The following is a 14960-nucleotide window of genomic DNA, read 5'->3' as shown; positions in this document are numbered from 1 at the left end:
GGTGTAAGGTCTGTACTGATATTTATAAATTAACTAGCCTTCTGTGAGCCTTTGGGTGCTAGGCAGTCATTAATCAACACAGCCACAGGATGCCATAGGAGTTAGCATCCCGGTTTTGTAGATGATAAATAGCTGGGTTTTAGAAAGATTAAGGGCTTCTAGCCAAGATCACACTGTCTAATTGTGTGCTGCTCATGAACAGCAGACTAAAATCGGTAGCCTGCCTACCATGAGAGAACGTGACTCTGGGTGTTCAAGTGATGGTGATGTCATCATGGACAAAAAAAAAAAAAAAAAAAATCAGATTACCCTATACAGAACCAGATAAAACTGGGCTATGGATTTCTTTCATTATGTGGTAGTTCATCTTACTCCTCCCCTTCCTTCATGAGTGCGTGGGAGCCTGTTTACTTTGTGCTGGGAGACATGGCAGAAAGGGTGGTCCACAGAGAGTCAAGCCTCAGCCTGACTAGGAGGTCACCTAGAGCAAGTCATTCACTATCTCTTGATTTCTCTTAAGTACAAAATGGAGGAAATATACAACATCTAACCTTCTTCCTCCCGGGCCTGCTTTCAAGATCTGACCATGGCTGGGTGCGGTGGCAGCACACACCTTTAATCCCAGCGCTCAGGAGGGAGAGGTAGCAGGATCTCTGTGAGTTCTGGTCTAGAGAGCTCTAGGTAGGCCGGCCAAAGCTACGTGGTGAAATCATCTCCCAGAAAAAAAAGTAAAAATAAAAATTTGAGCAAGGTCTTGTTTGAATTAGTCTATTACATGTCATTTAACAGTCATATCATAATAGTCTTGTCCCCCGGATGTTTAGGGAACAAGAAGAGAAATGAATAGTAAAGAAACGTACAGGGATATATAGCCTGAAAAGCTGTGAATGGACCATACCATAGAAACCAGGAACAGAGACAGCGGGCAGAGGATGCTGTGCATTCAGCATACAACTGTATTTATTTTTTGTTTGTTTTTTCTGTTCTGTTTTGTTTTTCTTGAGTCAAGATCTCACCATATAACCCTGGCTGTCCTGGAATTCACTAATTAGACCAGGCTGCCCTCAGACTCACAGAAATACCCCTGTCTCTGCCTCCCAAGTTCTGGGATTAAAGGTGAGGCTAGAACTACTTTTCAAATTATAAAACTAACTGGTTTTAACACTATAAAACTATTCCTTCCTCCCATACCCAGATGATTGATGCATGCAATTGTCTCTGAAGGGGTACTTGTTACTGTCCGCAGACCTAGCAACCTAGAGGAAAGAATTGATCAACCCTAGCTCTGCTGCAGCAGATCTTGGTAGGGAAAAGAGGAAATCCTATGTACATGTTAAAGTAGAAACACGAACTGGCAAGCCAGCAAGGTGGTGACAACAGGCAGAAGGGTCTCTACCACCCAGAAAACCTCCCATCTGCAGCAATAAATAAATATTTGCAAGACTATTGATCTTCTTCGGGTTTTATACTACTTACTCTGTGTCAGAGCGTTATAGCTATTAACTCTTCCTATTCAATCATTTATTTGATCCTTAAAGCAAAGGGGGTGGAGGGTAGGGGTGACTATGTCACCATAGGGCTGTTAGAATCTGGCTTCAGACCTGGATCTGTCGGCCATTTTAGAAATCAAGGCACGTCAGCCTGACAAGGATCTTTAGATGACAGAAGCAGACAAAAAGGAGAACACACACACACACACACACACACACACACACACACACACACACACACACACACACACACACACACCCCGAATACACCTGGTGGAAAAGGCAAAACGGTCTGGGGTGGGTATGACCTATAATATCAGCCGGATGCCACAAACGCCCAGCAAGGAATCAATTCCTAAAGAAGAAGTTACAGGTGGCAGGAACAGCTTCCAGAGAGACAGCATTTTGAGTGGCAATCAACCAGACTGTGAGATGAGGGCATGGCCACTGCCGGCTGAGAAACCCTGAGCCAATAGACCATGTCGTTTGCTACTCAGAAGAAGCCTTCCTTCTTACTGAGATAAAATGTCGACTCTTCCTCCCAGGCCTCAGTCTTTGCCCTGCAACTCTGACTTTCCCCTTGCTGAGCTCCTAGGAGCCTTGCGGCTGTTCTCCCCGCCCAGCCCGCTTTCCTGGCGCCTAAGTGGAGTAAACTCAACAGGTCTGGGGCTTCCTTGTGGCTCTGCCTCAGGCACACCTGCGTCCTCCTCTACCGGCCCAGTTCCCCAGGGATGGGTGCCTCTAGGATTGTAATGTCGGTCACTCTCTCTCTCTCTAGAAATGGTCTCACGTGCCGTGCTTTGCCTATCTTGTTCCCTTCCGGTCCTGACCGAGAGAGAGGCTGGACAAAAAAATGAATGGAATGAATCCAGCCCATGATAAACAGCTGTGAGGAAAGGTCCTGGTGAGGACAGGATGGCCTGTACCTGGAAAGCCGTTCCTTGTGGCGGCGCTTCGGAGAGAACTCGGAAGGGAGCCTGGGGGATCGTATCAAAGCCCCAAAAGTACCGCACTGCAGGGCCTGGGCCTGGCGTGGGGTCCAGGAGGGAAATCAACCAACCTGTGGTCCTGTCGCCATGTCACCCAATTCTACCCCTCACCCTCAAGCCCCCAAAGCAGAGTCAAGCCGGCAGACTGAACACTGTGGAGGGGAGGGCACCCGGACCCGCCCCTGCCCTGCCAAGCCTGAGGACTCCGGCCTAGCCTCTGCGGGGTGTCCCAATACCCTCCCTGGCGCCCAGCGCGCACACTCACCCAGCTGGGTCCCGAGAGCCGACCGCGTCCTCCGAAGCCGCCGGCCAGCGCGCCACTGCCTTAGTGCTGACAGCAGCCTCTGGCTCTTAGTACCTCCGGCCTCGGTCGCGCCCATCGGTGTGCCCGCCCCTTCCCGCCGCCGCCGCCTGGGCCCAGGGTCGCCGTCGCTGTCGCCGCGCGACTGTCTGTGCCCGACCGCCGCCGCTGGTGGACGCGGCCACGAGGGAGGAGCTTGCAGCCGGGCGATCCAGCCGAACCCACGGGACCCGAGGCACGAACAGGTGTGCGCGGCCACGAACACGTGCCCTTTGCTGCAGAGAAATCTGTGCACCGCCTGCAGTAGCCTGGAGTCCTAGGCTAACCCCGGGATCCTCAGGAGAGCCTGGACTCTCACCATCACTGAGGTCCCAGGGCTAAAAGGTCGGTTTCCAAGTCCTCAGTGCTAACTTTGTCTCACTGAATCAACGTGTGAGATATTAAACATATATCTCTTTGTATGCCCGCCAAATTACAAAACTGCCATTTTCGCAGGCAGGAATATCAGACGAGGGCTTCACCAGGTGATCAAAATTAAAATCACCTATAGCAGCAGATGAACTGAACGCCTCTGACCATATATATGATATGCTCAGGAACCCAAGCTTGTCTGTCTTGTATTCTGAACAAAAAAAAAAAAAAAAGCACAACCTCATTGTGGGCTTATTTGGTGTTTCCCAAAATGAGGACAACACTCCTAAGAGGAGGTGCTGTATTCTCCGGAGGTACTGATGTCATAAAAAGCTATGGTCAAGATCAGAGGATTTGGAAGAGTCACAGCTACTTAACACAATTCTGCCCCTGGCCTGCACCCCGGGGCGGAGACATTTCATGGTTTTGTTGTTTTTAAGCCTCTAAACGATACTAATGGGTAAGCCTATTAATATGGAGGTAAAATGGGTAATCGTTTATAAGTTACAAACTTGTTGCCAGTTACCTTTAAAGGCTCTTATTTTTAGAAAACATACATTGGAAGTATTTCAGAATAAAGGATCTTGTTGCAGTAAATGTAAAAACTAAAGGGAGAGAGAGCACTGTACTGGATAAGAAGTGTACTAAAGCCCAGGTGTCAATATGGTCGGGTGTTCAGAGTGGGAGTGTCTGCGCTGTAAACATGTAAGGTCCTGGGCGTGTTCTCAATGCTGGACATACCTACAATCCTAGCACTGGAGAGGCTGAGGGCAGGAGGATGCCAAGTGCAAGACCAGCCTGGACTGCGTAGGAGGACCTTGTCTCAAAACAGCAGGAGCAATACTGAGAAGAAAGGAATAAATAATATAAATTTTTTAAAATTTTATTTATTGTATATGAGTACTTTATCATCAGATCACATTATAGATGGTTGTGAGCCACCATGTGGTTGCTGGGAATTGAACTCAGGACCTCCGGAAGAGCAGAAGGTGCTCTTATCCACTGAGCCATCTCTCCAGCCCCATAATGTAAATTTTTAAAAGATGTATATCTGGGCTCAGCAGGTGAAAGCACTTGCCACACAAGTTTGGCAACCCAAATTTGATCCCCAGAACCAACAAAAGGCTGGGTGCTGCCAGTGGCTCCAATCTGAAATCCAACACTTCTACTGTGAGGTGAGAGACAAAAACAGGAGCAGCGGCTAGAAATTCACAGCCCAGCCAGCATACAGTACAAAGAGAGAAACAAGAAAAACTCTGCCTCACAAGGAGGAGAAACAAGCTCCAAAAAGTTGTCCTCTGACTCCTATGTGTACACTATGGCACACACAAACCAATAATTTTTTAACATACTTTCGAGTTTATTGAAAATATAATGGAACAGATTTAAATGGATCCACATGGTGTTTTGAAATTCATCCCAACTGTAGGCTGAGTAACCTGCAGATTGGAGAGACCGCTAAAGTCCAAAAGCCTCAGCATTTCCTTGGTGTCAGGATCTACCTCAATAATCTCCTAGTCTCTGGCTGAGACCTCAGGAACACAATTCTCTCCTCTCTCTCTACTTCCTGCAACCTGATAGAGGTACCTCTCACAGGGCCTCTCTGAATCCGCTTCCTCAGATGCATGATGTAGCTGGCTATCTTGCTGCAGAGTTTCTTGGTGAGGCTAATGGTGATCTCCTCGCACATGCTCTTGTTGGTGTGGAAGTCATTAGCCACACACTTGCAGTGCTTCTCCGCGATGACCTGGGCCACCTTCTTCACAGTCTTGGTGCGAACACGGCCCGTGGTGGCGGATCTCAGTAAAAGAGTACAAGTCATTTTAAAAAATAATTTACTTATTTTTATTTTATGTATATTGGTGTTTTGCCTGTATGTATGTCTGTGTGCGGGTGTCAGATCCCCTGGAACAGGAGTTACAGACAGTTATGAGCTGCCATGTGGGTGCTGGGAATTGAACCCGGGTCCTTTTGGAAGAGCAGCCAGTGCTCTTAACCACCACTGACAGGGTCTTTCTATGTAGCTAGTCATGGTTATCCTTACACACAGACCAGGCTGGCCTCAAACTCACAGAGATCCTCCAGCCTCTGCCTCCTTGGTGCAGGGGTTAAAGGAATGCATATCTGAAGTTCAGATACTCCAATGCAGTATATAAAATGTGGTTGAGCTATTAGGCTCATGTTTCCATGGTTACATTTGACTTCCTCATCACCCTTGCTTCCTTGAGAAAGGCAGCAGGCACCTCAGGTAGAGGCCTGAGGACTCTGAGAAGTCACAAAGACAAGGATCTAACCTTCCTGATGTCATAAAGGCCCTTAGTGGTCTAGATAATTAATGCTATATAAACAATCACAGGACAGCTCTGATTAGTTAGCAATGCAAAATATGAGCATATGGATACAAAATGAAACAGATAGGTCTCTTCTCTCTCTCTCTCTCTCTCTCTCTCTCTCTCTCTCTCTCTCTCTCTCTCTCGATTTCTTTCATGCCAACTTTCAGGTTCCTTGTCCTCCAAATTGAAGACAGTGGCCTTTTGAACAAATCATCTACTTAACAGAGCTGTTCAGAAGTAGTGGTCACATGCAATCTACTAATGCCCTAAACAAGGTTTTCCTATGACTTCTTAACTTGGGGGTGGGGGGGGAAGAGTCTTATGGTTAAATCACTTGGTATCTAATTTTTTTTCTCCAAACCATCTGTGAAATATGCATATGCCTCGTCCCCTCCTGAATCACAGCTTTAACCGACACCACATACCATTCTCATTAAAGAAAAGAGTCTAACCAGATGGCCCAGACAATCCCTTCCTGGTACCCCACCATAATACATATGTGTGCTGACACCAACCAGTTCTGAAATACTATCCTAACCCTGGAGGCCTGGCTAGCCTCCCCTGGGCTTCTACTGTCTGCATCTCCACAGGATCTGCACCCTGAGGGACCCAGCTGCTCACCACTTAGATTATACAGGTTAAGCCAGGAGTATATACTTGTAGCTCTCCCTCTGGCAGGCAGAGGGAGAAGGATTACAAGTTTAAACTCTGCCTAGACTGCATAATGAGACTGCCGCAGACAGAGGCAGTCAGCAGGCAAGAAGAAAGAGTTTATTGGTCTGGAAAAGATCAGAGGGACTTTTCTCTTCCTTTTTCATCCAAACATCATGTGACTTCATGACACTCTTCCAGCTCCGAGCCGAAACAAGGTCAGAAGCCTCTGGTTCCCACAGTTAGGGTGAGCCACAGATAGATAGGGGTGGGGGAAAGAGGTGCAAAAAGCCCTGGAAGCCCAAGCAAGAGAAGAGAATCAACCGGAATGAAAGATCCAAGGGCCCTGAGGTACATTCAGGAGCTTAGGGACAAGAATTTCTTTTCATTGCTCAAAAATGTGCACTGAAAATACAGTAAGAAATACTTAAGAAAAGAAAGAAAGACAACTGGGCTAGTGAGATGGTTTATCAGGTAAAGATACTTATGCCACCAGGCTTGATGGCCTGAGTTTTCTCAGAACTCACATAATAGAGAAAGCTGACTCCTTCAAATGGTCCTCAGACCTGCACCCCACACACACATACACAAGTGACACACACACCACACACACACACACACACACACACACACACACATACCACCACCACCACACCATATACACAGGCAGTGGGAAGAGAAAAACTCTGAGTGTGGAATGGACTTTTTGAAACCATAAAGCTCATGCCCAGTGACACACAGACACACACACACACATATACCACACACACGCCATACACACATACATGTATACATACACACACACACACACACACACACACACACGCCACAAACACCACACATACATACACCACTCACAGCATGTATTCACCACACACAGATACACATGCCCCACATACACACACACACACATATCACACACCACACACACACCATACAAACACACACCACAAATGAACAAATAAATGTATTTTAAGAATCCAAATGTGGCTGGGCAGCGGTGGAGCATGCTTTTAATCCCAGCACTCGGGAGGCAGAGGCAGACATCTCTGTGAGTTTGAAGCCAGTCTGGTCTACAGAGTTCCAGAAAAGTCAGGGATATACAGAGAAACCCTGTCTAGAAACCAAAAAAAAAAAAAAAAAAAAAAAAAAAGCACACACACCACACACATACACACATGACACACAAACCACAAACACCAAACACATGACATGCACCATACACACATGCACACATCTCACGCACACACCACACAAATATATACCACATATCACACACACACACCACACAAATACATACCACAAATGAACAAATAAGTGTAGTTTAAGCATATAAATGTGAAATATGCAAACTAAATAAACCTGATTAATTGTACATCTAGCTCACTGGGCAAGAAGAAACACACAAACAAACAAACAAAACACCTGAATTCCATTAGTATCATTGTGTTTCTGAAGTAAGAAATGTTAAAGTGTCAATTCTCAAAATCAATGAGATTTAAGGAATGTGTATGTGCATGCATGTGTTTTGTGTATGTGTAAGCACGCATGCAAAATAGTATAATGCAAACCTCTATAACTTTTCCAAGCAGCAGCTAATTTTCCCAGTGCCATAACTGAAGCTTGTCTTTTATCAACTTTACCATATACTAAATTCTACACACAGACATACACCCAATCATTTATCTACACTTATGGTAGATGTTCCAATCAATCTATATTTCTAAGCCAATGCAAGTAATATTTTAATTGTAAAACTTTCATAACAAGCCTCGACATCTAACAAATGAGTCTGCCTTCAGGGGTGTATGTGTGCGTGTGTGCGTGTGTGTGTGTGTGTGTGTGTGTGTGTGTGTGTGTGTAGTAGTAGCAGCAGTAGCAGCAGCAGCAGGCAGGTATGAGATGTATGGAGGGAGATAGCAGAGTGAGCTGTTGGAACCCTGCTTTGCCTCTTGGGAACAGCACAGTGCTAGCCACCCTTGCCCAGCTGCTCAACCCATTTCCTCACCTATAAAGTAAGAGTGGTGAGCAATGCTTGCAGTAACTTGACTGCATTCGATGTGCTGGATCAGATGGGCTCAGATTTATAATAGTAGCCTGTAGGCTCTGTTTTTTAACAATTAAACTTTATTATACAATCCAACTAGCTTACACAAGAGGGAAAAAAAGGTTAAAGGGAAAAAAGAGTGAATCTTCCGGTATCCATTCCACGGGACAGGTCCCTAGGTGTCTCTGGCCTGTGTGCTGGTCCAGCCTGTTTGCTGATCTATGTGTGCTAAGTCCGGTCTAAACCTGCGGCTGCTCTCTTCTCTCCGCCTGCCTGTGTCACCTGCAAAGGGCAGTCTCCTTCTCCCCTTGAGGGTCGATTAGAAAAACAATAGTCCAGGTGGTGTCCCCAGGTCCACTTCCTGAATTCCAGGCCCAGGATGGCTCCACCCAGTCTATCTCAAGGTATCCATAGTGTGTCTAAGGGTAAAGCCTGCCAAGACTGCTTTCACCTGTGACAAAGCTTTCAGTCTTTCCCACAGTAGCCATGCTCCTTAGAGAGGCAGTGACAGGCTTTATGCCATCTTTTGTTTTCAATTAACAAATAGATGGGGGGGGGGCGTGAGTGTCTCTAAAGACAGAGACCTGAGAAGGCCTGCATCTGGGACAAGGGTCCAATCCTTCAAGCTCTATGCTATAAACCTTCTTTTCTCCTAATGTGTCTAAACATCCCTGTTACCCACCCACCCCCTTCCAGAAGATCTAAGAAATAAACTATGTCCTAAGTCACCACCTGTGCCTCTGAAGTCACTGGGATCACCCTGTCACTCCGCATCTTCTGGACCAGTGCCAGTAGGTCCATTAACACTAAAGGGAAGAAGCCAAATGTAACCCCACCTAAATCTGCTTTTCAAGCCCAAGTTTTCCAGGTCCACAAGATTCAAGGGTGTGGTGGTCTGAATGAGAATGTGCCCCCTTGCCCTCATATATTTGAACACTTGGTTGTCCCCATACACCTTGCATGTAGTTAGTGGAAATGTTTGGGAAGGATTAGGGGTGTGGCCTTGTTGGAAGAGACGTGTTGCTGGGGTGGTCTTTGAGGTTTCAAAAGCCACATCATTCCCAATTAGCTGTCTCCGCCTCATGATTGCTGTCTTAGCATGTAAGCTCTCCGCTCCTGCTCAGCGCCATGCCTGCCTGCCTGCTGTCACGCTCCCTGCCGGGATGGTCATGGATTAACCCTCTGGAACCATGAATCCGCAGTTAAATGCTCCTTTTACAAGTCGCCTCGGTTGCTGGGTGTGGTGGCGCATGCCTTTAATCCCAGCACTCAGGAGGCAGAGGCAGGCAGGTCTCTGAGTTCAAGGGAAGAAAAACACAAGTTCTCTCAGTCCTGGTGTATCTTCAAAGCAATAGAAAAGTAACTAAGGCAAAGAGTGGCACCTGCGTAAATCGCCCCAGCCAGAACAACTTACACAGGGCAGCAGGTGTGCGAGGAGGGCACCTTGCTCAGGCGAAATGTTCCCGTGCTTCTGAGGAACTTCATTTGCCCCGTCGCCCAACAGCTGAAAACAGCACCAGTGGTTTAGTAGCTGCGGATTCTGTGGGCTGGGCGGTGTCCACAGCAGCTCACAGCTCCACAGCTAGAGCTACTCAGGACTCAAAAGCCCCCACTCTGGTGTGACTGGCTCCCACTGCTGACGAGATGGTGCTGGGCTTTGCCAGGAGCTCTGCCAACGTCCTTGGCTTTTCTACACATGGCTGCATTGACTTCCTCTCAAGTGGCGGCTGGGTTCCAAAATGAAGGAAGGTAGAGATGCTGGCTTTCCTTCAAGCATTGGCCCAAAAGAGCCCACAAACGGTTTCCTGTATATTCTGCTGGGCAAGTCAGCCCTAGGCTCGGCTCTTCCAGAGAGGAGCCGCTCGCTCCACTTCTTGATGAGAGGACTATATGCACCTGCAAGGTGTGCAGGGTTGTTGAAGATTGTCTCTAAAGGCAACCTAGCACCCTGAGTCCCACCAGACAATCACCTTCCCCCGCATTCTTACCAGGGATCAGATGCAGTATGCTCAATGAATGTCCTTTAAGAAAAAAGTGTCGCTGAGCAGGGGACATGCACAGAAAGAAGGCCATTTCTTCAGGGCTGAATACTGCCCCATCTTAGAACTGTCAGAAACCTCGAAACCATTTCTGAGTACCTACTCAGCTAAGCCTAGCATAAGAACAGCAGGGCTGGCATCAACAACCTGAGAAGGCTACAATTTATTTGCCATATTAATGTCCTTTTACAAACCACTGAGTTCTGGGCAGGGCAATGGTGGCACATGCTTTTAATCCCAGCACTTGGAGCTGGGCAGTGTTGGCAAATGCTTTTAATCCCAGCACTTGGGAGGCAGAAGCAGGAAGGTCTCTGTGAGTTTGAGGCCAGCTTGGTCTACAAAGTGAGTCCAGGACAGCCAAGGCTACACAGAGAAACCCTGTCTCAGGAAAAATAAATTTCCTAGCACTCAGGAGGCAGAAGCAGGCATATATCTCTGAGTTCAAGGCCAGCCTGGTCTATAGAACAAATTCCAGGACAGCCAGGTCTACACAGAAAAATTCTGTCTTTAAAAAACAAAACAAAACAAAAAAAAAACAAAAACAAAAACAAAAAAAAAACTGCACCCATGGCCCACACCTGTAATCCTAGCACTTTGGGAGGCAGAGTCAGGCCAATCCTTATGAGTTCAAAGCCACCTAATCTATAATCTGCAAAGCAAGTTCAGATCAGCCAAGGCTACACAAAAAAACACTGTCAGGAAAAACAAAACAAAACAAACCAACAAGCACTGAATTCTTCTGGAACACTTTCACAGTGGTGAATTGGCCTGTGCAGCCCAGTCAGTGCAAGGAGAGTCCATCTTGCAGGTGGTCACAGCCACAGGACTAAGTCTGGCTAAAGGACTAGAAAACACACACACACACACACACACACACACACACACACACACACACACACCAGTGGAGGCCTGGACTCTAAAACTCTCATGCAACCCACCCTGCTTTCCCTTCTGCGCACATCAACTGGGTGGAGGCAGAAAAATCTAGCATCAAACTGAGGCCTGAGATGGCGGGAGCCTAGGTCCCTGCATGTGGAATGCTAGTCTCTGGTGTGGCAGCTATCAGACCAGCTTTGACAACCTGCAAGAGAGCCACAAGATGGGGCCTGGTGACAATTTACAGCTCATTCATAGAAGGTTGGGGTGGGGAGGGTCATTGGACCCTCACCAGAAATTCTGGAGAGCTCCCTTCCTGTACACCCACCCTAGCTGCACCTTAGCCCCTTGGCCTCAGGCTTCGTGTGAGAAAAGTAATCTAAGAGGGGGACTTCCTCTACATAGCTATGGGGAAGTCATTATCCATTGGAGGTGGACTTCCTGGAGGGGCAGCTGCTTTAGGGGGTCACCCACACTCCTGTAGGTACCCTCTCAATCATGCTCTGTAAGTAAGCCCAATAACTCATTGGCTCTCCAAACTGGACTTTGACAGAATCTTACTTTGGTTTGTCATTGATGATCTGCAAGGGGGAGGGGAGGAGGGCATTTGTCTATGTTCCCCTAGGAAAGAATTCAAGCACTGACATGACACAAATCACATAAAAGTGCAGTGTGAGCAAAGAATGCCAAAGCCAGGCCCAGCACTGGGACAAACACAGATGTTTGTTCCAGCAGTTCAGCTTTTCTCTTAGCATGTACAGCTGGATATTGAGGGAGAAATAAATATCTGACACTGCCAGGCTCTGCCAGCAACATAACAATAGGTGAGTATATTCATGGCTGTAGCTACCTGCCAACATCTCCCAATAGACCTCAAAACCCAAATAAGAGTATTTGATAGCCATGTGGGCAAATCCTTCTGAATTATATTTAGCGTTCTATGTTTCCTGACTTTTCTGAGTAATGACATCTATTTCTTCTTACCAATCATGGGTTGTTAAAGAGGGAGAGATCTCAATTGAAGACAGACAAGGAACTGTAAAGTAGAGCTTTCAGGCTGGAGAGATGGCTCAGAGGTTGAGAGCACTGACTGCTCTTCCGGAGGTCCTGAGTTCAATTCCCAGCAACCACATGATGGCTCATAACTATCTACAATGAGATCTGGTGCCCTCCTCTGGCATGCAGGTGTACATGCAGGCAGACCACTGTATACCTAATAAATAAATACATCTTTAAAAAAAAAAAAAGATGCTATTTCAAACAAAAATCTCAGGTGGATTGATCCCAGCGTCCATCTCTTTGGAACTAAGATAAAGGAAACCTTAAATTCATTAATACTGATTTATGGGGGTTCCTTGAGTCTATGTCTGCAGGGCTAGTATTGTGGGAAAACACAAACTTTATGTTGAACTACAGAAAAACAAGTTACTCACGGAGGTGACAGACCTCTGAAGGAAGTGAACAAAACACCCAAATGTGGAAAGAGTGCACGTGGTCATGGATTGGGAAAATTAATATTGTGAGATGATCTATTTTACAAAAAAATAACATATAGACGCAATATAATCGCCATCAAAATACTTATGACATAAGAATTAAGAATCACAGAACTTTGAAAGATAAAAGACCCAGACTAGCTAAAGGAGTCCTAACCAACATAGCAATGGTAGGGCTGTGCTAATGCCTGACTTCAAATTGTCCTGCAGAGCCATAGTGACAAAAATAGACACATAAACCAACAAAAAAGATGGACTAGACATAAACCCAATGAGCTACAGCACCTACCTTTTCATAAAAGCATTAAAAGAAAATCCGGTGGTTAAGAGTCCTTGCTGGTTTTCCAGATGGCCCGAGTTCAGTGCTCAGCATCCTTGTTCGGTGACTCACAACTGCCTATAACTGCAGCACCAGGGGATCCAGTGCTGTCTTCTGGCCTCTGCAAGCATCTACACACATGTGGCACATACTCACATATACGCATTAAAATATCTTTTTAATTTTTAAAAGACAACCTTTCTGACAAATGAGACACGGAAAACTGGATTTCCATATGTAAAAAGATGAAACTAGATTCATGTCTTGCATCTTTCACCAAAACAAAGACAAAAACAAAACTATTCATTTTCAATAAATATTCTTTTTTTTTTTTTAAAGATTTATTTATTATGTTTATAGTATACACTTGCAGGCCAGCAGAGGGCACCAGATCTCATTCTAGATGGTTGTGAGCCACCATGTGGTTTGCTGGGAATTGAACTCAGGACCTCTGGAAGAGCAGACAGTGCTCTTAAACTCTGAGCCATCTCTCCAGCCCTGAATAAATAATCTTAATGTAAAGGAAACGCAGGTTAATTACTTGAGTATATAGGCATAGGCGAAGGACTCCAACAACATAGGAAATAGCAACATGTAGACAAATGGTACTGTACTAAATTAGTGTCTGCACAGTAAAGAAATAACTCAGAGAAGACAGTGGAGGAGACCCACTGCCAGCTGGCATCTGAAAGGAGGTTACTGTCTGCATAAGATCAAATCAAGCTAAAGCTGAAATGCAAATGCTACAGAACACACACTGGGAGTGGTAAGAAAAACCTTATGGGCAAGCTAGTAAGAGCTAGATTAGGAAAGAAAGGGGTTTGGACAAGCAAAGAAGAAACATGCTAGAAAGATATACTTCCTGTGCAAGGACACAGCCCTCAGTGAGCCAGACTGAAGCTGTATCTGAGTCTGAAGTGACTGGGATGTCCAGGTGCGGTGGAGTACTCCTATGATCCCACTACTTGGCAGGCTGAGGCAGGAGGATGGTAAATTCAAGGCCAATGAGGGGGCAGGATGCAAGAGCAAGGAGGATGTCAAGCTCCATCTTGGAGGTGGAGCAGTGAATGCTATGGGAACGTAGGCAAGGAAGACTGAAAACTTTGAAAAGCGCACACTAATCTATGATGTTCTTTTGTACCTGAAAATAGTCACAGACATGAAACCCTCTGTTCTAGCCAAAAGCACCCACATAAAAATCTTAGGGAGTGGTGGTGCATACTTGTAATCCTAGCGCTGGAGAGTTAGAGACAGGCAGACTCCTGGGGTTTGTGTGTCTAGCCTAACTGGTGAGTTCTATGCCAATGAGAGATCTTGTCTCTGAAGAGATGGACAGGTTTCCGGATGATGACACCCAACATTGTCCTCTGGCATCCACATGCACATGTATTGGTCTGATGTGTTTTGATGCTAATTAACATAAGGCCTTCACACCTGGGCAGGGCAAATGAGATAGGTGTGGCTAAGGTTCCCGGGCTGGGGGAGACAGAGAGAATCTTGGGAAGAGGAGAGATGGGAGAAGAGAAGAGGGAAGCCATGGCTTAGTTGGAGGAGAAGCACATGACCGGCACGGATGGAGGGAGAATCTGGCCCAAATGAAGAACAGCAGCAAGTATTTCCGATTATGGATGGGAGGTAGCTTGATAGAAAGTGTTATAAGCCGATGACATGGGATTGGGGCAGGTATCCCATACCTGCCCCACTATGGGAAGTAGTTTAGGGAATTAATATTTGCACTGCCCCAGGTTAACTAAGGCTATTTTAAAATATAACAGGTGTCTGCATCTTGACTGATTGCTAGCGGATTATACTGCTGTAATAATAATTATAGGCCTACTGATGAACATTATTAGACACACCAGTAAAATTAACAATAACACACATGCTTCTGCATGTATGCACACACACACACACACACACACACACACACACACACACACACACATTAAAATAAATCCAAGCATAGGGACAAGGATGACACAGACTGGGTGAGCTGATGAGAGCTGAA

General features: G+C 46.1%; 1 protein-coding gene and 1 pseudogene across 2 annotated transcripts in view; both read right to left on the bottom strand.

Annotated features, from left to right (window-relative positions):
• The window catches only part of Dnajc6 (DnaJ heat shock protein family (Hsp40) member C6), a 165096-nt gene extending 162188 nt beyond the window's left edge, over positions 1 to 2908 (bottom strand). Inside the window, exon 1 of one of the 2 annotated variants that reach the window (XM_051164808.1) lies at positions 2745 to 2908. In XM_051164808.1, coding sequence (XP_051020765.1) covers positions 2745 to 2859 — 115 coding nt within the window. In that variant the 5' untranslated portion in view covers positions 2860 to 2908. The remainder of the gene's footprint in view (positions 1 to 2744) is intronic. The other variant, XM_051164833.1, reaches the window with a different exon arrangement.
• Positions 2909 to 4576: 1668 nt separating this feature from the next.
• On the bottom strand, positions 4577 to 5013 carry LOC127199093 (40S ribosomal protein S17-like; annotated as a pseudogene).
• Positions 5014 to 14960: the final 9947 nt, after the last annotated feature.

The sequence above is a fragment of the Acomys russatus genome, chromosome 2 (assembly GCF_903995435.1).
Source record: "Acomys russatus chromosome 2, mAcoRus1.1, whole genome shotgun sequence".
NCBI classification, from domain to species: Eukaryota; Metazoa; Chordata; class Mammalia; order Rodentia; family Muridae; genus Acomys; species Acomys russatus.
Note: the sequence above shows the minus strand (reverse complement) of the source record. Positions and strands in the feature narration are given on the sequence as shown.